Source organism: Lonchura striata, chromosome 16 (assembly GCF_046129695.1).
Source record: "Lonchura striata isolate bLonStr1 chromosome 16, bLonStr1.mat, whole genome shotgun sequence".
Lineage (NCBI taxonomy): Eukaryota > Metazoa > Chordata > Aves > Passeriformes > Estrildidae > Lonchura > Lonchura striata.
The window spans coordinates 16,224,647-16,249,806 of NC_134618.1; the positions used below are offsets into that span (position 1 = coordinate 16,224,647).

The 25,160-nt window shown below is 52.3% G+C and overlaps 1 protein-coding gene across 1 annotated transcript; it reads right to left on the reverse strand.

Moving 5' to 3' along the window:
• Positions 1 to 18,807: 18,807 nt before the first annotated feature.
• On the reverse strand, positions 18,808 to 23,835 carry SOX8 (SRY-box transcription factor 8). Its single transcript, XM_021550261.2, has 3 exons — positions 23,189 to 23,835; positions 21,888 to 22,126; positions 18,808 to 21,203 (listed from the first exon to the last, which is right to left on the reverse strand). The coding sequence occupies exons 1-3, from the start codon at positions 23,635 to 23,637 to the stop codon at positions 20,485 to 20,487; spliced, it is 1,407 nt and encodes a 468-aa protein (XP_021405936.2). The 5' UTR covers positions 23,638 to 23,835; the 3' UTR covers positions 18,808 to 20,484.
• Positions 23,836 to 25,160: the final 1,325 nt, after the last annotated feature.

The following is a 25,160-nucleotide window of genomic DNA, read 5'->3' on the forward strand; positions in this document are numbered from 1 at the left end:
GCTTGCCTAAAGTGTGAGCTGGGCTCTTTATTTTCTTTCTAGGCTTTATTGCTCCCCAAAAAAGGGCAAAACCCAGGGGAAAAAAAAAAAAAAAAAAAGGTAGTTATTAGGTAAGGTAAAAACAAACTTTACCTTTCATTCCTGCTTTTATTGGTTACTGGAAAATAAGTTTTACAAACTATCTCTTGCAGAGGACTTGTTTGCAGCTAGTTTATATAGTAGCTTTTGTTCACATAAAAATTTAGAAAGCTCCTTTCCTCTTCTCCTTTCCCCCCCACCCCCTGCAATCCATAAGGGAGGAATTACAGTGTGAAATATATCCAGCACTAGCAGGGCTGTGTTGTGAAGCTAAAATGAACACAGTAAATTCTGAGAAGGAATTTGTTTAACCTATAACCTTAAAGTAATAAGTGGAGTGCTAAATGTTTTGGCTCACACTGATATATTTTTATAACACTTGGCAAGGCAGCTCGGAGGCTGAAAGGAAAACTGGAGTGCTGCAGGAACAGTTCCCTGCTCCTCCAGCTCTGAATCCCAGCTGGGCACCGGCCCCCAAATCCCGCGTGGAGCAGGGATGTGCCACCCGTGGGTTTGGAGCACGGTGGGACGCTCCTGCGTCCACCAGGGCCTCTCCTCCTGCTGCATCAGCTGAATTAGTGGCTTTAATTTAATTAGCATCCCTGCGGAGGGCTGTGTGGGACCGTGGGCACCGCCTGGAGCCAGCAGCTCCAGTGACCCCGCGGGCCCCGCTGGGAGCAGGAATTCCTCTCCTCAGGTTTTCCCGCAGATTTAAGGGCGCTGCAGCGCAGGGGCCTGGCTTTCCTTCATTAACACCCGCCTGATGAGGGCTTTGCTTCATTAACACCCGCCTGATGAGGGCTTTCCTTCATTAACACCCGCCTGGCGAGGGCTCCACTCACCCCAGGGACCCCAGGGACCCCAGGGACCCCAACCTGCCGGGGCCAGCCCAGCTCCATCGCCCCCAGCCCGGGCAGGGATAACCCGGGATGAGCCCTGGAACGCACCAGGAGGGGAGGGCAGGGCTGGGATGGGAGCATGGGAGGGCAGGAGGGATGGGAGAGGAGGAGGAGAGCCAGGATGCAGAGCAGGACTGGGATGTGGAGCAGCAGGACCGGGATGGGAGCAGGTTTGGGATGGGAGTGGAGCAGGAGAGCTGGGATGCAGAGCAGGATCAGGATGGGAGCAAGACTGGAATGTTCAGCAGGACCAGGATGAGGAGCAGGATCCATCCTGTCCCATCAAATTTCATCCATCCATCCATCCATCCATCCATCCATCCATCCATCCATCCATCCCATGGACTTTCATCTCATCCCATCCTATACATCCATCCCATGAAATCTCATCCTATCCATCCCATCCATCCATCCATCCATCCATCCATCCATCCATCCATCCATCCATCCATCCCATGGACTTTTATCTCATCCCATCCCATTCATCCATCCCATGAAATCTCATCCTATCCATCCCATCCATCCATCCCATCCAATTCCATCCTGTTATCCCATTATCCTGTTATCCCATGATCCCACCCCGTGCCTCTCCAGGGCTGTCTCTCCTGGAGCCCCCAGGGTGCTTTTCCTGCAAACCCACTGGGGTTAAAGCAAATCCTGCTCTCCCTGCACACAGCCAAGGCGCTGTTTTTCCTGGGAAGAGCCCAAGAGCAGGATTGCAGAGCCTGCTGAAGGTGCTGCTCATTGGAAATCAGGAGAACCCACTGCGGAGAAATGCTGGTGTCTGACTCTAGTTCAGACGGCTGAATGATTTCTTTATTATAACTATGCTATAATACATTAATTTACTATTTAAAGGAGATACTAAAACTACAAACCTTCTTTTCTAACTCCCAAATCTGACTCACAACTCGTGACCCTCTCTGAGAGCCCAGCCCCAGGTGGATTGGATTGGATTGGGTTGGATTGGGTTGGATTGGATTGGATTGGATTGGGTTGGATTGGATTGGGTTGGGTTGGGTTGGGTTGGGTTGGGTTGGATTGGATTGGATTGGATTGGGTTGGATTGGATTGGGTTGGATTGGATTGGATTGGATTGGATTGGATTGGATTGGATTGGATTGGATTGGATTGGATTGGATTGGATTGGATTGGATTGGGTTGGATTGGATTGGATTGGCCACCAGGCTCAAACAATCCTCACCAGAATCCAACCAAGCATCACCCCAGGGAAACAATTCTCCAAACACATTCCACATGGGAAAAACAAGGAGCAGAAACAGAAATTTGTTTTCTCTTTCATTTCTCTCTGTGCTCCTCCATTAAAAAATCCTGGAGAGAAAAAATGTATCTGCCGCACTGCTGATCCATCAGGGCAGAGTTGCAGGGAGCTGCGGGGGGCTCAGCCCCAACCCCATTCCTGGGGGCCTGTGAGGTGGGAAATGAGGGGTGTCTGTGTGGGGAGCACCCCAGTGCTGAGCATTCCATCCTCTCATCCTGCTAGGATGCTCTTGGGAATTAGGAAACCTCAAAATTCCATGTTTAAAATGGGGAAACTGAGTCACGGCACTTTTGGGGAGCCGCTCCCTTGTGGGAAGCCCAGGGCAGGTCAGGACAACGTGAGGAGCTTCACCCAGCTCTGCCACCCTCCAGAGCTGCTGGGAGAGCAGGGAGGATCCATCCTGGCATTCCACAATGCCACAGGGAGGATTGTGGCATTCCACAATCCCTGTGGGTCCCTTCCAGCTCAGGACATCCCAGGATCCTCTGAACTGGGGCATTTTCCCTCCCAGGAAATCAGGGAGCAGCGACAGCAGGAATGTGTCACCCCCTCCTCCTCCTCCTCTTCCTCATCCCCCTCTTTCATTTTTTTTCCATTTTTAATTTACCACTATTAATCTCGGGGGGGAGGAAGGGGGTATAAATAACCTCCCTCCCCTTTCCCTGCCTCCCCTCCCAGCTCATTTCCCGTGGATTAATATTTGCTAGCTCGTTTGCACAGTAGCCTGTGGATTTTCAGCCTCGTGGCAGGAGCGACGTTGACTGGCCGAGAAATTGCAGGGGCTTTGCCCTGGCACAAAGCAAACAGTGTGTGCTGTAATCAGACTCAACACCTCGGCTCGCAGTGAAAAGAGATATTATGTGGCTCTAATTTCCACGCAGGATTAGGTGTTTGTCTTGTAAAGCCTTCAGGTGGGGGGGAGCAGGGGGAATTTTGGGAGATGGGGCTGCAGGAGCGGGGAATTGGCAGCTCTGAGCGGCGCTGGCGGCTCCTGGGGGCTGCAGGGACTCTGCTCCTGTTCCTGGATCCCCATCCAAACCCAGCCCCGCCAAAGATTTCCTGCTCGTCTCATTTTGGGGTGAGCCCAGAGCCCCTGCAGTGCTGCGCCCCTTGAGCCACACCAGGAGAAAGAGCCGGGATGGGTGAGGGCCATGTCCCAAAAATGCCTCTGTGCCCTCCAGCTCTGCTCTGGAGGGTTTATGGGCTGGCTGGGAAGGTGTGAAGGGACAGCAGCACACTCTGAGTTTCCTCCTGAATCGGTTCCTTGTTCTCTGCAGGCTGGAGAGAGCCCAGCCCTGGCTGGCCTGGGACGCCAGGAGCCGCCGGCTCTCCCTGGAAAAACCACCACAGGCACCGGGCTGGGAATGTCCACCCACAGGGAGACTCTGGGGTGGCAGCAGAATGTCCAGGGATGGAAACCACCCAGAACCCAGCTGGGAGCAGGCGCTGCCCAGCGCTGGGGAGAAGAGTCAGCTGCTGTCAGAGATCCCAGGGAAAAATGATGGATTCGGCAGCTCCGGAGGGATGCAGGGGGAGAGCTGCTGCTCTGGCACTGAAATCCCTCTTGGCTCGCCACAGACACAACCTGGAGGTGCCTCACAGCCTGCACGGTGCCATCCCAGCCCTGCCTCTAGCAATGCCAGGAGTTTTCCCTGGAATTGGCCGAGCAGCTCCAAGCAGCCGTCCAGACTCCCAGCAAGAATCCCCCGGGGCCAGACTGTGCCCACCGGAGCCGTGGGGTCCTGGGCAGCCTGGCAGGGCTGGAGGAGCAGCTCTGCGGAGGAAGGAGCCGTGTCCAGGCTGGCAGGAGCCGGGGATGGGATGGAGGAGGCCAGGACGGCTGCCAGGAGCGCCGGGCGCCTGGCACAGCGAGCTCCTGGAGCCATCCCGGCTGCCCAACCTGGGTTTACCCCACGGGGGTGGCCAAGGAGCAGGACAACCCTCAGGCAGATTTTCCAACCCCATCCCTGGGCAGGAATTCCCTGGGCACGAAGGGTGGGGGGCAGCAAGGAGCCCCCCAAGCACCTCCCCATTCCTGCTGCCCCTCAGAGCAGATTTTTGGGGATGTTACTGCAGTGGCATCCAGGAGCAGGCAGGATCCTGCCTGGAATGTTCAGGGAGCTCTGCCATGGGTGCAATTCTTCCATGGAGTTGTTTGGGTGGCAGCGCTGGCTCTGCTGGGCACGGGCTGCAGCAGCTCCCGGGGTTTCTCCTTCTCTCCGCAGGAGATTCACCTCGGATGTGGATTCTGTGGATTCTGTGAATTCTGTGAATTCTGTGAATTCTGTGAATATTGGACACCAAATGTTCCACAGGAAATCTGGGGTGACACGGCTCGGAGTCAATGTCACCCAAAAGAAGAAGGGTGGGAGAAAGGAAGAATTTGGGAAAACCCTAACGGCCCTACACAGTGAGAAATTTGGATGTGAAGTCAATATTCCAACCTTTATCCCCAGCTGAGTGCAAGTTTTGGGGTTGGATAAATGACTTCTAAAGGTCTCTTCCAACCCAAATATTTGGATTCTCTGGCTCAGCCCCCTGGGGGCTGCTCTCTTCCCGAGCATCCATCCCTTTTTCCTTCCCTGTCCCTTTTGTGTCCCTGCCTTCCCACTGCAGCCCACCCCACAGAAATCCAGCAACGATTAGCATGAAATATTTGTCCCAGGAAAAAGAAAAGTGCTGTGCCTTGGCTGGGGAATGAGGAGCCACCTCCCAGCTCTGTGCCAGCCGGGTTTTCTGGCACGGGGCAGGGGCAGGGAGGACATCCAGGCCTTGGTGGCCCTGGAGCAACCTGGCCCGGCGGGTTGTCCCTTCAGCCTGACTGGGAAAACTCTTCCCAGCAAAGCAAGGAGAGGTTTATGACCCCTGTCAGGATCTGGAAGTGGAGACTGGCAGCACAGCACGGAATCCAAGCCCAGGCTAAGAATTCCAAGCCCCTGGGGATAAGGAGATTAAATAAAAGGGTTGTACCCATCTCCTGTCCTGCTCTCAGGGTGGGATCTGCTCTGGCTGCCTGCAGGGAAAAGGGTCCTAAAGCCGGGGCTGAGCCCCTGGCTGCTCCTGGGGCATTCCCTGTGAGCCAGGGTCCCTCCAATCCCTGTCCCTTCAATCCACATCCCTCTAAACCCCTTCCCTCCAAATCCCATCTCACCATCCTGTCCGTCCTATCCCCATCCCTCCAAACCCCATCCCTCCAATCCTCATATTTGTGAGCCCCATCCCCCTAGCCCCCATCTATCCAAATCCCATCGCTCCAATCTTTATATTTGTGAGTCCCATCCCTCCAAATCCCATCCCTCCAAATCCCATCCCTCCATGCCCACCCTTCCATCCCTGGCTTGGGCTGTGCCTCCCCAGCTGCCCCAGGATTTGGGATCCATGCCACTGGAGCTATCCCAGGATTTGGGATCTGTGCCTCTCCAGCTGCCCCAGGATATGGGATCCATGCCACTGGAGCTGGCCCAGGATTTGGGATCCGTGCCGCTGGAGCTGCCCCGGGCAGGGATAACGCCGTTCCATCCCGGCGGGATGGGATTCCTGCTCTCTTTCCCCTCCCTGCTCCCATCCCACCCCAATCCCGCACCTCCTGCGGGCCGGGAGCCACCCGTGCCCTGCCCTGCGGGGCTGTTTCCTTCAGGAGGAGCCAGAGGCACACGGGAATCCCGGGATTGTCCCTCTCGGTGCTGCCCAATCCCTTGGGATGCATCCCGGGATACCCCGGGCTCCACCGCCCAGCGCAGGCAGGAGGGACCTTGGGGATGAGATGCCGCCAAACGGGGAGGAGGAATTTTAGTTCCTACAGGCGGGGAAGTTCTGTTATGGAAAACAGTGGGAAAAGTCACGTCCCTCTGGGTAAAATCCACTTCTGGAATTTCTGGGATTATCCAGGAGGGAGCAGCTTTTGGGGAGCCCCTCTCCCGGGACAGCTCTGTCAGAACTCTGCAGAGTTTGTAGGAGCAGAGCTCTGGGATGGAAGGGAAGAGCGCCTGGACCAGCTAAAATTCAGGGAATTTCATCGGGAAGGAAGAAAAAGTAATTAATATTAAAAAATGAGGCAGTTAATTGTGACAGCTGCAGCTGCACTTGCACAGGGAGGAGCGGGAGCTTCAAAGGCTGCACAGACCCAGCTCTCCTCAAATCCCACATCCCGAAATCCCTCGAGGCCCAGCAGGGCCATGGACACCCCCAGGAGAGCTGGGAAACAATTCCCTGCTTCCCTGGGGTGCTCCGAGCAGCCTCTGCACCGAGCTGTGGATGCAAATCCCGGCCCCCCTCTTTTGCATCTCATCTGCATCTCATCTGCATCATCCTCCCGCTCCGGGACGGGCTGGGGGGAGAGTGGGAATGGGGGGAGCTGCCTGCTGGGAATAGGGATGGGAATGGGGATGGGAATGGGCATGAGAATATGGGCATGGGAATATGGGAATGGGAATGTGGGAATGGGAATGTGGGAATGGGAATGGGAATGGGAATGGGAATGGGAATGGGAATGGGAATGGGATTTAGCATAGTTATAATAAAGAAATAATTCAGCCTTCTGAATTGAGTCAGACATTGCCATTCCTCCCCATTGGGTTCGCCTGCATTGACAATAATCCAGCACCCAACAGCCCTGGAATTCCCTGCAGCACAGCCAGGCTGTCGGCAGGATGGGTTCCCTCATTCCCAAGGGAATTGCCTTGGTTGGATCCAGCTCCAAGCAGATCCAAAGGGGTCTCACCCAGTGGAATCTCCAGCACGGCCAGAGCTGGAAGCGTGGGTTCCACAGGGGAATGGGAGCCTGAGGAGTGCAATTGGAGCTGATTTGGAATTCCAGGAGCCTGCAGAGGGCCGGGATTTGCGTGAGAAAGGTTCCGTGGGAGAAATCTCAGGCCAAATCCTCCTTGCATTTCCCAGTCTCCAAACTTGCAGCATCTTTCTGGACACCGGGAATGTGACTTGGGATCGCAGAGGGGTCACAGGAGCTGAGCGTGGTCCAGGAGCATCCAAAGGCTCTGGAGCATGGAGAGATTCATTCCAGCAACTCCTGCTGAAACCATCCCTGAAATTGAACCACAACCCTCGTTAGGAGCTGACCTCCATATTTTTCCCACCTGTGCCAATCCTCCTGGGGATTTTTGGGATGAGCAGTGCCAAACTTGGCAAGGGCTTGCAGAGTAGATGGAATCTTGGAAACCTGACCCAGAGCTGCCTCCTCTCCCTGTTCTTTGGGATCCAGGGGACAACGGGACAATGCTGTGCTGGGAATTCCCTGTCCCTCAGCACGACGCTCCCAAGAAAAATGGGACTGCAGGCATGCAAGGGTTGCCCTGGCTCCTCTGGGAATGCCAACAAGAATGGGAATTGTTGGCCATGGGCATGGTGGGGTCCAGCTCTCTGAGCCGGCCAGGCTTGGAATTCTGCCCCAAATATCCACATGGCCTCAATAAGGATCCCATTCCCCTGTTCCCACCCTTCCCCACAGCCTCACCAGGGTCCTGGGGGCTCCTCTGCTGCCACAGGCAGAGCCCCCCTGCCCGGGTGGCTCTGGTCACACCTCTGCACCCACCCATCCCATAGCTGGAATATTTGCCCACGGAATTTGGGATGATTCCTTCTGGCACGGGGCGGCTCGATTGACACGGTGGTGATGGATCAAAGCTTGGACTGGATGGCCTTGGAGGTGTTTTCCAGCCCAAATGATCCTGTGATTCCAAATGATCCAGCTCCAAACCCAAGCGGTTCTGGTGACACCACCTGCAGCGCGGAGCCATCCCAGAGGAAGGCCAGCTGGAATATTTGCCCATGGAAATTGGGATCATTCCTTCTGGCACGTGGCACTCGGTGCTGTGCTTCCATTGACGCTGTGCTGATGGATCAAAGCTTGGCCTGGGTGGGATTGGAGGATTCTCCAGCCTCAGTGATTCCATCAGGACAGGAAATCCGGGAAGCCCACGAGGAGCTTTCCTCAGGCTCTCGGTGCTGGATGTGGGATGGGGGTGAAACCCCCCCAGACCAGGTTCTGCCCACCAGGCAGCAGTGCTGGAAGAGAACAGCGTTTTTCCACGGCATTTTTCCAGCACGCCACCGGTCTCCAAGGAGCAGAGCCCTCATTCCCAGCCCTTCAGGTGCGGAGCCCAGCCGGGGGAATTGACTTTTTTTGTCTGGCTCTGAGTGGGGCTGCTCCTGCTGCAGCTGGGAGGGGATTTCCCGTCAGCTGCTGGAAAAAAAACAAGAAAAAACCAAACCAAAAAACCCTCCTGCACGGAGGGAGCTGATATTCCGTGAATAAATTGAAGTGGTCAAGTCCTGTTTTGTGTGGAAAGCACGATTCCCTGCCGGGGATCCGGCTCCTCGGGACTTTGGGGATATAAATAACTTCACAGGCTCCTTCTCCAAATAAAAGCAACATTCAGTTATTTGAATTTTTCCCCCCCTTTTTTTAATTTTATGCAAATGATCCTCTGTTCTGTGTTATTATGTAAACGAGCCAACTGAAATGGTAATGAGGGAACCCAAAGTATGCATATATTAACTGCTGCTATGGAGCTTTACACCTCCAGAAATGGCACCAAATCCCATTTCCAAGGGAGCACAGGTGTCCCCAGGGGGAAGATTTTCCTCCAGAACTTGATTATTGCTGCAATCCTGCGGAGAACAGCCAAGCATTGGCTCCAGCACTGAAATTCCTGATTTCTAGTGTGGGAAAAGGGGTGGAATTCTGGGTCTGGGCAGCAGCAGATCACATCCCACCTCCCCTAATCCAAGAAATCAGAGTCAGCACCATCAGATATCCCTGATGGAGGCAGAGCCTCGGGAATTATTCTCTCCAAACTCTCCGTTGCAACATGGGGAAACCATTCCAGGGTTGGGAGGAAGGATCATTCCCAAGCTCAGGGAATGAGGATGAGGATGAGATCCGTGTAGGATGAGACAGACCAAGAGCAGCTTTAAGGGAGAGGCAAAGCCCATTTCCAAAGGTCTGGGGGTCTCCAGTGAAATCCATGGCAAAACTCACTGGTTTTAAAGGAATTGAAACATTTCTGCTTCCCTGCTGCTCCACGGGGACACGAAAAACACCCTGAGGATAAGAACCCCAAAAAATCTTCATTTTCTGCCTTCTTCAAGAAGCCAAAATCATCCGTTTCCCACCTTTCCAAAACTCCCTGAGAGCTGAAGCTCAGCCGACGGAGCAGGGATGCCTCAAATCCCTCTGGATCCAGCTGAGCTTTGAGGCAATTCCAGGCTCTTTTCCCAAAAAGGTGAAGCAGGTGTCGGGCACAGAGCTGACAGGGGAGGCTGGGCTGGAGGAACCTTGGCCAAAATCCACCTCCTTGTGCCTGAAGTCGGGAATATTCAACTCCAAACAACCCGGGACACAACCCCACGGATCCAGCCGCTCCGAGATTGTGGGAGTGGGATCCTTCTCCTCCATCCCAAGGCACGTGGAAAGGAAATATCTGCAGCTTCTGGCTGATAATTAAATAATAACCACAAATAATGGATAATTTGTTACAGGAAAAACTCCCCCGAGTGCCTCGGCCTGATCCAAGAGCTCAGATCCAAGAGGAAGCTTTCCCTGAGCTGGCTGGGTTTGGAACAAGCCCATGGTGGTAATAAAAATAAATCCCTGTAATTAGGGAAAAGGGAAAATCCAAAGGATGCCGTTGGAGTAATTCCAGGCTGGAAATCCGTGTCCTGAGGTTTGGGCTGGGAGCTCAGGACGGCCCAGGAGCCCGTGGGAGGTGGGAATGGGGGAGCACCCCTGGAATGGCAATTCCCAGGAAATTTGGGGTGTCCTGAGGGTGGGATGAGGACACAGCCCCGGTTTGGGATCCGGCTGCTCCCATTCCCAGACTCTGCTGTCGTTCCCTAAGGAAGCTCCAGCTGCTGATCCTTCCTTCCTGCAGGACAGGCTCCTCCACCATCCCAAATCCCAGCATCATTCCCACAGCTTTTCCTTCAGTGAATTTCCCCAAAGATTTAGAAATGTATCCCTGGGAAAACCCAAAAATCAGGATTTATCCAGGTTTGAGTGGATTTTCCCAAAGATTTAGAAATGTATCCCTGAGAAAACTCAAAATTCTGGATTTATCATGGTTTGAGTGTATTTTCCCAAAGACTTGGAAATTTATCCCTGCAAAAACCTGAAATTCTGGATTTATCCTGGTTTGATTGGATTTTACCTAAGATTTAGAAATGTATCCCAGGGAAGACATGAAAAATCAGGATTTATCCTGGTTTGAGTGTGTTCTCGCAAAGATTTAGAAATTTAATCCCTGTGAAGACCCAAAACTCAGGATTTTTATATAAATTATTATATAACTATAACTATATATATAACTATATAAATATATAAATACATACATACATGTACAAGTAAATATAACTTTATAAAATATATAAAATAAATTCAAAGCCACATAAATATATAAAAAATAAATTAATACATAAAAAATATATACATTTAGAAAATGTATATATACAAATATTTTTAAAATTCATTAAACATATAAATAAATTTATAAAAATAAAATGTTAAGGATATATTAATATATTAATTTTTTGTGAATATATTGATATACAAGTATACAAAAATATAAGTATATTAGATATATAAAATATATTTATATTAAAATTATTTCTACTATATTCATATCCACCTCAGTCCTTCCCAGTTTTTCCCAGTCCATCCCCATTCATCCCAGTCATTCTCATCTCATTTGCAGGAACATCCAGGGATGCTTTGGAGGAGCTGGGAGAAAAGGAAGGGAAAAGGGAAGGGAAAAAAAGGGAATAAAAAGGGAAAAGGGAAGGGAAAAGGAAGGGAAGGGAAAAGGAAGGGAAAAGGAAGGGAAAAGGGAAGGGAAAAGAGGAAGGGAAAAGGAAGGGAAAAGGAAGGGAAGGGAAGGGAAGGGAAGGGAAGGGAAGGGAAGGGAAGGGAAGGGAAGGGAAGGGAAGGGAAGGGAAGGGAAGGGAAGGGAAGGGAAGGGAAGGGAAGGGAAGGGAAGGGAAGGGAAGGGAAGGGAAGGGAAGGGAAGGGAAGGGAAGGGAAGGGAAGGGAAGGGAAGGGAAGGGAAGGGAAGGGAAGGGAAGGGAAGGGAAGGGAAGGGAAGGGAAGGGAAGGGAAGGGAAAGGAAGGGAAAGGAAGGGAAAGGAAGGGAAAGGAAGGGAAAGGAAGGGAAAGGAAGGGAAGGAGGATCTCCCCTTTTTTCCCCCTGAAACTTCGCGGCAGCTGCGCCCATCCCTGACAGCAATCTGCGATTCCCATTTGTTATTCCTTTTACCCACCAAGGCCATTCCTCGTGGGAATCACACCTACCCAGCGGGCCGGGCTGTTATTCCTGCCTTTTCCCCTCCCGTGTTTTTGTGTGTGTGTGGCTTTTATCACAACTGGACATCACCAACAGCAGCGCGGCTGCGGCAGGAGCCGCCCCGAAGGATGCGCGGCGTCCCGGGCACTTCCTAGTGATCAATAATTCAATAATTCAATAATTCCACTTGGCTGCTTTTCCTTGGGCTGGATCCTCCCGGCGTGGGGATGGGGAAGCGCTGCCTGCCCCAAACCCGTTTTTCACCACCACGGGGGCTCCAGCAGCTGCACGAGGCTTCGCCGGCTCGTTGGGAATGGGGGAAAGCCAAAAAAAAAAGGGGAAAAAAAGAAAAAAAAACCCAAAGTTTATTCCTTCTTTTTTCCTCGTGCTAAATGAAGCTCCTTCTGGCAAGTCTAAATATTTACAGCCAGTCCTCAACACACACACACACACACACACACTGAGAGAGAGAGCGCAAAATTAATAAAACCACGCACGGAGCGAGATTCTGCTTCCCCAATTATTTTGAAGTTGAAATCCAACCCCCCCCCCCCCTTCCACCAACCACCTCTTAAAAAAAAAAAAAAATGGAAAATAAAAAAAAAAATCCCAACTTTGTTTGCGCATTCTTATTGGCAGCACAATGCCAACAATGGCTAAATAGACAGCAGAATAAATAGCCCCACAATGCCGACAGAAAGGCCTTTCTGGTACTGCATACAAAATATAAACTGTGCCATGCCATTATTATTCCAGAGCCCTTGCTGCAACAGTGCAGTTGAAATTCCACCCCCAATGTGCACCTAATCAGCCATTCAGAGCCCCTTAATGACTTGTCAGTTCTTTGCCCTGCCATTTTCTGTCCAATTAATTCTTTTATTGTGCACCGGATAAAGGAAGACAAAGGCCTTCCATGCAATAATGAATCATTAAAATTCAGCAGCTCCTCTCTTGTGCTCTTGGCTCCTCACCAGCAATTCAGGCTGCTGCGCATTCGTTATGTGTGTGGTGGTTAAAATTCACTCTACCTCAAACAAGGCCTTTCCAAATGTTTAACCCTTTCCCAGCCCCGCGCTGGGAATTTTGACAGCTCCAGGAAAAAAAAAAAAAAAAAGTGAGGAAAAGAGGAGGAGGGGTTGAGAGACGGGAGGAGAGAGGCAGCAGAGGTGTTTCGGGTAAATGTTTTAATGTCACTCTGACAGGAGCAGTATTGCCCCAGCACAGCCACAAACAAATCCAGGGACAGGGAGAGGGATGGGATGGGATGGGATGGGATGGGATGGGATGGGATGGGATGGGATGGGATGGGATGGGATGGGATGGGATGGGATGGGATGGGTTGGGATGGGATGGGGGGGAGATTCCATGCTGGGAAGGGTGTGAAGGGATTGAACGGGATCAGTGTGATGTGCTGGGATGGATGTGAGGTTCCATGGTGGGATTTGTGTGATTTTCTGGAATGGGATTTGTGAGATGCCCTGGGATGGGTGTGATGTTCTGGGATAGGATTTGTGTGATGCTCTGGGATGGGATTTGTGTGATGTTTTGGGATGGGATTTGTGTGATGTTCTGGGATGGGATTTTTTGTGATGTTCTGGGATTTGTGTGATGCACTGGGATGGGATTTGTGTGATGTTTTGGGATGGGATTTGTGTGATGTTCTGGGATTTGTGTGATGCTCTAGGATGGGATTTGTGTGATGTTTTGGGATGAGGTTCCTGTGATGTTTTGGGATGGGATTTGTGTGAGGTGCCGTGCTGGGACACGCGTGTGGCTCCCCAACCCTCTGGACCTCCCCTCCCAGCCCAGCAGTGCCTTTGCCTCAGTTTCCCCAAACCAGCCCAGCCCCAGAGCGGGTTCCATGCACGGAGGGAATTCCTCTTATTCTGGCTGAGGAGCAGCTTGGTTTTCATCCCTGATTTGTCTAAGACAAACTGAAAGGAGGGGTTTTCAAACCTGACTCAGTGTGTCCAAGTGGCTTTTTTCAACCCAAGCTGCCCTAAATCAGGTCAACCCCGGGCCTGCAGTTGAGCCAGTGACACACCGGGCCGGCCTGAGCTCTGGGGAACAGTTTAACAGGGATCAGCAGCGATGCTGGAGGCTCTTTCCAGCCTGGGAAGGGCAGAGCTGTGATTTCAGCAGCAGCCACCCTCTTTATCCCAACAATTTCTGGGAAAAAGGGAAAAAGGGGCTGGTGGCAGCAGCCACCCCACAGTGTCCCATCCCTCCGTGGCGCTGGGCTGCAGCAGAAGCTGGGGTTGTTGTGGTGTCTGAGCTCTGCTCAAACTGAGTTTTCCCATGCAGACAGCGTGGCTTTATGGAAAAACGATGCCTGGAATCCCATAAACTCCCTTCCCACCTCATTCACTCCGGCGTCGCCCCGCAGCTGGAAGTTCTGCGAACACTCTGCGGCAGCAGCCCCGCAGCCTGACACCCTCCCTGAGCCCCCTGTGCTGCCTGGAGGGTTCTCCTGCCCCAAATCCCACCTGGCAGCACCCCCTGCACCCCATCCCAGCCAGGGATTGCCCTGCAGCCCCCCAGCTCGGCGGGCCGGGGGTGCAGGGCAGCAGGGAATGAAGAGATTTGCAATCAGCCCCGTTTGCTGTGGTTTGGGTTTATCTCCAGGGGGATTATTTTTAGCTCCTGCTGACTCATTTGGGAAATGGCTTTCCCTCCCCAAGCCTCAGCCTGGTGCCATCCCAAATTCCTGCCTGGAAATGGTCTGGGAATGGCACTGCCCTGGCTCAGCTGGCACTGCTGGAGAGGGGATGGATCCGGGGCTGGATGGGCTCCCCCGGGATCCTGGAATCCTCTGCAGGGTCCCCTCACTCTGCTAACGTGGAGAACTCCCCAAAAAACCCGGCAGAGCCTCTGCAGGGTCTCTGAGGAGGAGCAGGGCAGTGGTGAGGCCGTGGCAGTGTTGTCTCCTGGGGTTTTTCCATGTATCCCTCATGGACAGTCAGGAATGGATGTGAAATTCCTCTGCAATTCCCTCCTCCCACCCCAAAAAGGGACTTCGGAGCCCTTGGTCAATTGGTGTTCAGCAATTTGCCCTCAGAGCCCCAAATCCAAACTCACGGCCCTGAAGGCTTTTCCAGCAGTGTTGGAGTTTCCTTAAAGATTCCCAACGGGAAACTCATCCCAGCTCCATGGGGACAGGGCTGTGCCACGCTGGGGTCACCAAAACCTTCCCATGGCCACCAAAAGCTTCCCATGGACACCAAAACCTCCTCATGGCCACCAAAATCTCCTCATGGCCACCAAAAGCTTCCCATGGACACCAAAATCTCCTCATGGCCACCAAAATCTTCTCATGGCCACCAAAATCTCCTCCTGGCCACCAAAAGTCTTCCCATGTCCACCAAAACCTTTCCATGGTCACTAAAACCTTCCCATGGCCGCCAAATCTTCCCATGGACACTAAAACCTTTCCATGGCCACCAAAAGCTTTCCATGGCCACCAAAACTTCCTCATGACCACCAAAACTTCATCATGGCCACTAAAACCTTCCCATGGCCACCAAAACCTTCCCATGGCCACCAAACCTCCCCTGGGCTCGGATGTGTCTCTCCTGCTCCCAAATCCCTGTGGCAGCGAAGCTCTGCCCTGCCAGGATCAGCTGAAAGAGGCTTTTCCTCTTTTCCTGCCCTCCTGGAATCCACCCTGTGTCCCAAATGACATCACATCTCCAGGTATTTTTATTTTCTATTTTTTTTGTTTGTTTGTTTTTTCCCCCCATCCAAACTCCAGGCCACAGAGAGCATCCAGCCCCAGGGATGTAAAGGTGGAAGAGGTCGATGCACAGGCAGGGACATCCCTATGTGGAAGTTTATTAAAGCTCAGGGATGTCATAAAAATGCCTTTTAATAATAATTTTGCAGGGAAAAAAAAAAAAAGTGTAACACGAGTTGATGTCACTTCAGAAAAGAATTAAAACAAGGAGGATGGGAAGGGACTTTTTTTTTCCCAGCCTGCAGAAAGAATGTGGATATGGTCTATAAAATTAATTTCCTCTTTCTTGCTAACTAGCACTGCCTGAGCTAAACAGCAACACTCTTTATTCCCTGCTCCAAAAATAAAATGGAGGGACTTTTCTCACCCGTGGATCCCTGCAATTATCTTGAGAAGCCTTTTTTTTGTTGGCAGCCAGGGGTCAAAAGGCAGCCCTGGTTTCACCTGATCTCATTGACTCTGCAGAGGCGCTGCCAGCGCAGAGCCCGCAGCCCCGAGCACGGACACACAATGCTGCCTTTCAGCCTGGAAAACTCATGGAAAATCCTTCTCCTCCCTCAGCCTGCGTTGCAAAGGGAAGGGGAGGACAGGCTGGAAATGCAGCTGTGCCAGCAGCGGTAATTTCTGATCCAAATTATCTTTTTTTGGATAAAAACTGATCTGTGTGTTCCTCTCGAGTGAGAGATCGAGAGGAAGTATAAATTGAGTAGAGAATGAAATTTGGGAGACCTTGGGAATGTCCAGCTCCACCTAAACCCTGAGTTTTAGCCCTGAGTTCTCCAGGATGCTGCATTTTACCTGCCTGGCACCCTCCTGCACATCCAAAATCCTTTCCTCCCTCAGCCTGGATTGCAAAGGGAAGGGGAGGACAAGCTGGAAATGCAGCTGTGCCAGCAGCGGTAATTTCTGATCCAAATTATTTTTTTTTGGATAAAAACTGATCCGTGTTTTCCTCTCAAGTAGGAAAATGTGAGGAAATATAAATTGAGTAGGGAATGAAATTTGGGAGATCTTGGGAATGTCCAGCTCCACCTAAACGCTGAGTTTTAGCCCTGGGTTCTCCAGGATGCTGCATTTTAGCTGCCTGAACATCCATTCTGCAACATCTCTGAGTTTTACCCACAAAACCCCAGGAGCTGTTCCCTGGAGTTGCTTCCAGGAGCTCTCCAAGTGCCCAAGGCCAGGCTGGATGGAGCAGCCTGGGACAGTGAAGTTGTCCCTGCCCTGGATGGGACCAGGATGAGTTTTAAGGTCCTTTCCAACCCCAACCATTCCAGGATTTGGTGATTCCAAAGCTCCTGTCACCCCCTGACTTTCTAACCCAAACCATTCCAGGATTTGGTGATTCCAAAGCTCCTGTCACCCCCTGACTTTCTAACCCAAACCATTCCAGGATTTGGCAATTCCAAAGCACCCCTTGAACCTATGGGATGGATCTAAAATATAGAATTATATCTAAAATCAGGATTGGACTCACATGATCCTTGTGGATCCCTCCCAACCCCAATTCCATGGTAAAACACAATACAGATCTCTATTACAATCTACAATTTAATGACCTTATTTCCATAAATACCAGCAAAAATTGAATTCCTTTTTGCAAAGCCTGTGGGAAATCAAACCAACCAAGTGGATTTAAAGGCTGCCTGGCTGGGACGTGCAATCCTCGGGATGAGAGCACGGCTCCATCCCGCAGCCCCTGGCTGTCACTGGGAGGAGGGAAAGGAGCCGGGATCCATCCTGCTGCGTGCACAGAGCCCCGTGCTCCCCCAGGAACCAGGGATGCTTCAGGGCAATCTTTGATATTTTGGGGTGATTTTCAGTTTTTAATGTTGTTATTTTGGGTGGCTCACCACTTCACCTCGCACAGTTTAATTTTGTTTTATCAGCCGCCAGTGAAGCCACTCCAAGCTGTGTGCCAGGCACATTCTTCCCTCTCTCAGGATTTTTCATAGAGGTGTGCAGAGAGAAGAAAGAGAAAATAATTTTTATTTCTGCTCTTTGTTTTTCTTATATAGAATGTGTTTGGAGAATTGTTTACCTGAGGTGATTGTTTGATTAGATTCTGGTGAGGATTGTTTGAGATTGGTGGCTAATTTAATCTACTTGTGTCTGGACTCTCAGAGGGTCACAAGTTGTGAGTTAGCTATGGTAGTTAGAAAAAGTAAGTTTGTAGTTTTAGTATTTCTTTTAAATAGTATATTAATATATTATAGTTATAATAAAGAAATAATTTAATCTTCCAGAGTCAGACATCATTATTTCTTCCCACTGGGTTAATTTGTATTTACAATTAAGCTGTACCACAAAACATCCAGCAGAAAGCAAAGCTCATCCCATCTCACCTTTTATTCCCTTTTTTTCCCTCCTCACTGCACACGGGTTTGGAGACAAACCCCAACCTCAAGGGCAGAGCCAAAACTCGTCCGTTTTCCGGGCATAAATCAGGATTAAATCAGGAAATCTGCAGAGTCACAGGAGGAGGAGAAGGGAGGGAAGGGAGGGAAGGGAGTGACGCTGCACTTTGGCTCCAGATGGAATTAAATCCTCCTGCCAGGAGCCTGGGAAGGAGCACGGAGAAAATGGTGACGCCTTCCAGCCCCTCTTGGCAAAAGCTGCCAACACCAAATTCCGCCTGGGATTCTGCTCCCCAGCCCTCCCTAATGGGCTGCAGCTTCGTTAATTATCATTATTACACGTCACATTTATCCCCCTCCCTGTTCCAGCCTTTTCTTTCCAGCAGGGAGGGCTGAAATTCCCAAATCCCAAATTTTTTTCCTCCCAGGTTGAGACCCCTTTGCTCTCCAAGCGAAGCCGAAGAGGGAGGGAATGTTTGCTGTAAGAAAGCAAAATAAAAGTTATAAACGTTAACGATGTTAATGACAGCATTGAAAAAAGGAATACACCAAGCCTGATGTGCAACTTGTAATTTGGTTGCTCTCCTCACTCAGGGGGATTTATTTACCAGGGCTCACCGAGCAGAAAAAGGGAATTTCTTCCTGTACATTTCCCACAGAAGGAAAATCAGCTGGGGCTAAAACCTTGCAAACCCGGCCTCGTGTGAGCAGTCTGAAATCCCAGGAAATCCTCAGCGTTATGGGCATGGAAATGCCCTTCTTAAAGGAAAAATCAAATTAATTTATCTGTATTCCAAAAAAAAAAAAACCAAAAACTCAAGAGTAAGACACAAAGCGCAAGGAAAAGGAGCAAGGAAAAAAAAATATCCAGACTAAAAGGGAAACAAATCCATAATCATCAGGATTATGGGCATGGAAATGCCATTCTTAAAGGAAAAATCAAATTAATTTATCTATATTAAAAAAAAAAAAAATCTCAAGAGTAAGACACAAAACGCAGGGAAAAGGAGCAAGGAAAAAAATTATCCAGACTAAAAGGGAAACAAATCCTTGATGAAAATATTTTATTCTGAAGATTTCCATCACCTTCCAAGCTGTTTTCCCAGGTTTTTTTTTTTTCCCAGCACAGAAAACAGGCTCAAGCAGAAAGAAAACAGAACACATCCTTGATAAAAAGCACTTTTTAATTTTATCAAATGGATCTGTACAAAAGTTAGCATTGCTTAGTCAGAAGCGAGTGAAGAGAACAGATCAGTAACAACCAAAAGTCTTTCAAACTTTATACAGAAAAATAGATTGCATAAAAATGAGCTTTTTTTGTCTTTTCCCCCAGCCCAGCGTGTCCCTCCCCGCCCCTCCCCACGAAAGGAAATATGCAAAAAAATATCTTTTAGAAAAAAGAGTAGGAAACGTAGAAAAGGTAAAAAGATGAATAACCTCTGAAAGGTGGGTTTAGATTTACAAAGGCTTTTAAAGGCACAAATTCCCATAAAATAGATGGTTATTTATATGCTCAGCATACAATGGAAGAAGTAGAAATATATCAATGAAATATTAGTCTAAAAACTAAGTACCCTAAACCCCATTATTTTTAGTGGAGGAGATTTTAGTTTCACAGCTTGATGGATGATATCTGGTCCCTAGAAGCCAAAATTAAAGCAGAAGTCGATGGTTTCTCATGGAATTACAGCTCCTTTAAAGTAGTCCTGGTTCTGAAAGCCTCCGAAGACTCCTGAAATCCGATTTTAACAGCCCAAAACAGGTGGCCAGAAAATCACCTGCCCTTTTCAGGCAGCATTTGAGCCTCCCAATTGAATTAGTAATTGCCCCCCCTGGTTATTTGACATTCCCATTGGAGTTTCCAGGCGGATTCCTTCAGTCCCTCTCTCCAGCACGGCTCCTGCAGCGGTTCCAAAATGAAAAAAACCCAAAAACCAAGGAAAATCTATAGACTCATAACACCAGTTTATTGTATCATCTCCACTAATTTTTTTAGGCTCCCTCCCCCATCTTTAAAATCTTTTAAAAGTTCTACTTTTTTTTTCCGTTTTGCACAAAACGACTTCATTAATTAAAAGACAAAATAATACAGAACATAAATACATATTTAACAGATTTAAAAAAAAAAAAACCAAAACCAAAACAACCGAAAACATTTGAAGCTTCCAAAAACAAAACAAAAAAAACCCCAAAACAAAATGTTAATTACAGCCAAACCTTGCTTAGAAGAACTCCTGACTGAAACAAAAAAAAATAAAAATAAATCAACAAACACTTCAGACACTGAATTGGTTGGTCCCATCAGACTCTTCCCACGGGATTTTTCTGAGATTTTGGGGCTCATCCCTGTTGGTCCCAGTGAGTTCCTGTCCTCAAGGTTGGTCCGTTCCTCACATTGCAATAGACCCTGAAAGTCTCAAACAGCTTTTTTGTCGTCGTTTTGTCTCCACCCCTGCTCCACGTTTTGCACTTGGCCAAACTTCCAGGCCGAGCGAGTTCGGCTCAGCCCAACATTTTGTCCTTCATTTACTCAAAAGGCATCACCGATCCTTTTCCTTTCCCGCTGTATTTTTTTCATCTTATTTTTAATTTTTTGTCCTTTGTTTGTTTGTGGGGTTTTTTTTGAGTTTTTTTTTAATTTCTTAAACCCTAATCAAAGAAAAAAAAAAAAAAAAAACAACAATAGAGCTCTGTCCTTTCGGCGGAGTTCCGAAGCAAGGCGGCGACCAGCAGAAAGTTCCCAGCGGCTCAGGAGGCACTTTGGAACACTCCACGCTCTTCCTCCTCATTCCTTCATTAGTGCATAATTCCAGGGGAGCCCGGGGAGGCTCCGGGAATCCTTTTAAGGCCTGGTCAGGGTGGTGTAGACGGGCTGCTCCCAGTTGGCGGTGGGGCTGTGCGCCGGCGGGATGGACAGCCCGTTGAGGATGGGGGTGGCGTAGGGGCGGCGCGAGGAGTGGAAATAGGGGTACTGGTAGAGGCTGGAGGCGTAGCCGGGGTAGGGGTTGTAGTAGTTGGAGCTCTGCAGGTCCGTGTAGTCGCACTGCGAGCTGGAGAAGGAGGAGGAGGAGGCGGCGGCCGGGGCGGCCGAGGTGGCGCAAGGCTGGGCGCCGTAGGAGCCGTAGGAGTCGGAGTGCGCCGGGGAGCCGTGGGGCTGCTCGCTGTAGTGGCTGGGGCTCAGCTGCTCCGTCTTGATGTGGGGCCGCTGCTGGCCCGGCTCCGGGGCCGTCGGGGAGGCCGAGGCCGGGCTCTTGTGAGTCCACACCTGGGCGGCCGCGCCCGAGTGCGCGTAGGATGCGCCGTAGGAGCCGGCGCCGTGCTCGGCCGGCAGCGCGGCGTGGCCGTTCAGGGGCAGGTACTGGTCGAACTCGTGCACGTCGAAGGTCTCCATGTTGTTGATGACCTCGCTGCTCAGCTCCGAGATGTCCACGTTGCTGAAGTCGATGTTCTGGCGGCCGCTCTCCGCCAAGCGCCGGCCCTCGTGCTTCAGCTCCTGCTTGCCGCCGTGGTGCAGGTCGGTTTTGGGGGTGGTGGGCGGCGTGGGGGGTCCGTGGGGCTGGCCTGGGGGTGAAGGGACAGCGAGGTTTCAGCAGTGAGCACAGAACATCCAGCTCCATCATGCAGTGAATGCGTCTCACCCGTCTGTCATCGCTCCCTTTGGGGATTTAAGCCTGTCGGACGCGGGGGATGTCCACCCGTGTCCCCCTTGGGATGAGCCTCCCACACGGGACATGGGATGAAGCTGGGAGCACGCTGTGCCCGCCAGGATCACTCTGGGACACGGCAGGACACCCTGGCAGCACCAGGGGTGCGTTCACAGAGCGAAGGCCACGATGGAGCTCATCCTCTCCCTGCGGGCGGCCGAGGCAGCCAGGGCCGTGATCCCAGCGGGGTCTGAGGCTGCAGGATGTTCCCTGCGCTCCCAGAATCTGTCAGCACGCCAATTCCCAGCGCTGGGAAGCTCTGCCCCAAGGACCCTGCTCCCCAAGCACCCTCATTAGCCCATCACACCAATAATTAGCCCAGAATAAGTCACTCTCCCCATCCAGGGAGACCAGAATCCCGATGCTCTGGCATTCCCTATGGCACGGGCAGCTCTGAGAACACTCCCTAAGGAAAACCACGGCCATGCTCCCAAGCACAGCTCACGGGACAACATCTGCCTTGGGCTCTGCAGGGTGGGGAGCAGCAGGATCCCATCCCACCCCCCACGGCACAGGGATCAGCGGGAATGCTGCCCTTTACCTGTGTGGTCCCCGTGGTGGTGGGAGTCGGGCATGCCCCCCAGCCCCGTGTCGGCCTTGTAGAGCTGAGTGCCGGCGTGGTGGCTGAGCTCAGCCCCCGAGTCCGAGTCGCTCTGCCCGGCTTTGACGCTTTTCCTCCTCCGGGGCTGGTATTTGTAATCCGGGTGATCCTTTTTGTGCTGCACCCTGAGCCGCTCGGCTTCCTCCACGAAGGGACGCTTCTCGTTTTCGCTCAGCAAACTGGATTTTTTTTGGGGGGGGTTGGTTGTTTTAGTAAGGAAGAGAAGGGGAAAGAAAAAAGCCAAAATTAGGATTTTTTTTTCCTTCTTGTTTTCAGACTCGCACATCCCCACTTCTCATGCGCTCAGCAAGCTAACTACACAATTAACTTGCTGTGGTAAAAAGGAGTTAAAATCCACGGCAAAGAAGTGGATTAAAATACCAACTGCAGCAGCATGAAAAACCCGACCACTATATATAGGAGTAACCAGGCAAAACAAAATCCCCTTTCCACATTTCTAACACAATTACAAAATATAATCCCCACGTTTGCCCTGCAAATGCCACCCCCACAAACATTTCCAGCTTTGTTTGGTGCTTACAAAGTAACCACCAAGGCACCAGGGATGGGATTATTGCTCTCCAAACTCTCTGCCCTCTGCCCACACCTCTCTTTGCAAACTCTTGGGGAGGCTCAAACCACAGCGGGAGCATCGCTGGCCCGAGCCAGGCAGGAAAGATGGGAATTAGGTACAAGCAGACACCACGGGAGAAACCACACGGAGAAACGTGGCTCGGGGAAGGCAAAGCGGGCTCGGATGCTGCTCAGTAAATAAAAGTTTGCATCCCCGGACAGCAGTGAGCAGATAAGCAGGGAAATTAGGGAGCTCGTTAAAACAACCGCTAAAAATGAGTTTAGCTGCGTTTATAGCTTGTAAAGCATCAAGCCAGCCAAAAGGGGGGGAAAAAAAATTTGGAAAAGCCATAAAACAAGTCATTCAAAAAGTCTCATCGAGTGGGGATGGAGAAGCCGCAGGCAAGGGCGCATCTCCGTGATGGAGCAGGGAAAATCCACCCGCGGCAGGAGCGAGGGTGCCCAAGCCCCTGCTCGGGGGGGATTTTTGGGAGCCGAGTCCTTCACAGCGCGCCGGGATGCTCGGGGAGGGGATGCCCCAGAAGCCGGAGAAGCGGAGACGAACAAAAGCAAAGCGGGCAGCAAGGAGGGAGGAAGGAAGGGAGGGAGGAAGGGAGGGAAGCCCAGGCGCGCTGCCCCGCGGAGGCTCCGCGCATCCCGGCACTCACCGCCACAGCTTGCCCAGCGTCTTGCTGAGCTCGGCGTTGTGCAGATGCGGGTACTGATCCGCCAGCTTCCTGCGGGCGGCCTGCGCCCACACCATGAAGGCGTTCATGGGCCGCTTGACGTGCGGCTTGGCTTTCAGCGACCCGTTGCCGCGGACGGGCATGGGCACCAGGCTCCAGTCGTAGCCCTTGAGCACCTGCGAGACGGCGTCGCGGATGCAGGCGGGGAAGCGCTCGTCCACCTCGGCCGCGTCCACCTTGGCCCCCAGCGCGGCGGCGGCGGCGCCCGGCGGGCGCGGGGCGGGCGCGGGGGCGCAGCCCAGCCCCTCGGAGCCGGCGGGGGAGAGCGGCGAGTCCGAGTCCGAGTCCACGTGCGACATGGAGCTGCTGGTGCCGGCGGGGCTGCACGGAGCCTCCAGCGCTTTGTCGCGCTCCTCGGTCATGTTGAGCATCGGCGGGCCGGCCGCGCGTTGCGCCCGCCCGGCGGAGCGGTGCTGTGGGGTCGGAGGGGTGCGCGCCCTCCGCGGGGCGCCGCGGGAACGCGAGCAGAAATTATAAGTTCTAGAAGGAGAAAAAGACGCGGGAGGCTCCAAAGTCAGCCCGAGATCCGCGCTGCCGCCGCCGCCGCCCGCGCTGCCCGCGCCGCGCTCCACGTCCAGTGCCAAACGGGGCCCCTGGCAACAAGTTGCTTTAAGGGCAGGGCGAGCGGCCCCGCCCCTGATGCCGCTCGCCATTGGCGGAGGCGGCGCGGCGATTTGCATAAGGGGCGTGGCTCCGCGCCGCCCGCCCGCCGCTCGGAGCCGCCGCTCCGCCGGCCGGGGACCCGCGGCCGGACCCGCGGCCGGACCCGCTGCCGCTGGATGCCGCCCGCCGCTCCTCCGGCTGCCCGCTCCTCCTGCCTCTTTTCGGCTCCTCTGTGCTTTATTTTTATCCGCTGCAAATCGTCCGGGGGCTCCGCCGCCGCGCGGTACCGGCGGGGACCCGCCGCCGGTGGGGATGTGGTTGGTGCTCCGGTGTGCAGCCGGCGGCCCGGGTTTCGAGCGGGGCTCCGGATTTCGAGCGGGGTTCTGGATTTCTAGCGGGGTCCTGGTTTTCTAGCAGGGTTCCTGGGGTTCTTGGTTTTCTAGCAGGGTTCCTGGTGTTCTTGGTTTTCCAGCAGGGATCCCGGTTTTCCATTCTAGCAGGGTTTTCTAGCACGGTCCCGGTTTTCTAGCGGGGTCCCGGATTTCTAGTGGGGTCCTGGTTTTCTAGCAGGGTTACTGGGGATCCTGGTTTTCCAGCAGGGATCCCGGATTTCCAGCAGGGTTCCGGTTTTCTAGCAGGATCCCCCGAATTTCTAGCGGGGTCCTGGTTTTCTAGCAGGGTTCCTGGGGTTCTTGGTTTTCCAGCAGGGATCCCGGTTTTCCAGCAGGGATCCCGGATTTCTACCACGGTCCCGGTTTTCTAGCAGGGATCCCGTTTTTCCAGCGGGGTCCCGGATTTCTAGCACGGTCCGAGTTTTCCAGCGGGGTCCCGGATTTCTAGCACGGTCCCGGTTTTCCAGCGGGGTCCCGGTTTTCCAGTGGGTGCAGGATGGAGCAGCCGGGTTCTTTCCCGAGTCGCGGAGCGGTGCCGTGGGACCGCCGGTTCTTTCCAATCCCCTTTTCCAGGTTTTTTTGGGGCTGTCGGGAGGGCAAAGCCCGCTGTGTGTCCCCCGCAGCCGGTCCCCGGTGCCCCCGGGGCCGTGCGCTCCCGCAGCCCCGAGCGCATCGCTTCGGTCCCGCCGCCTCCAGCGGGCGAGTAACGAGGAAAAATCGGGGAATCGCTGGGGAAAAAGCGGCACCAGACCCTCCGTGTCCCTTCCCCAAAATCGGGGAATCGCTGGGGAAAAAGCGGCACCAGACCCTCCGTGTCCCTTCCCCAAAATCGGGGAATCGCTGGGGAAAAGCGGCACCAGACTTTCTGTGTCCCTTCCCCAAAATCGGGGAATCGCTGG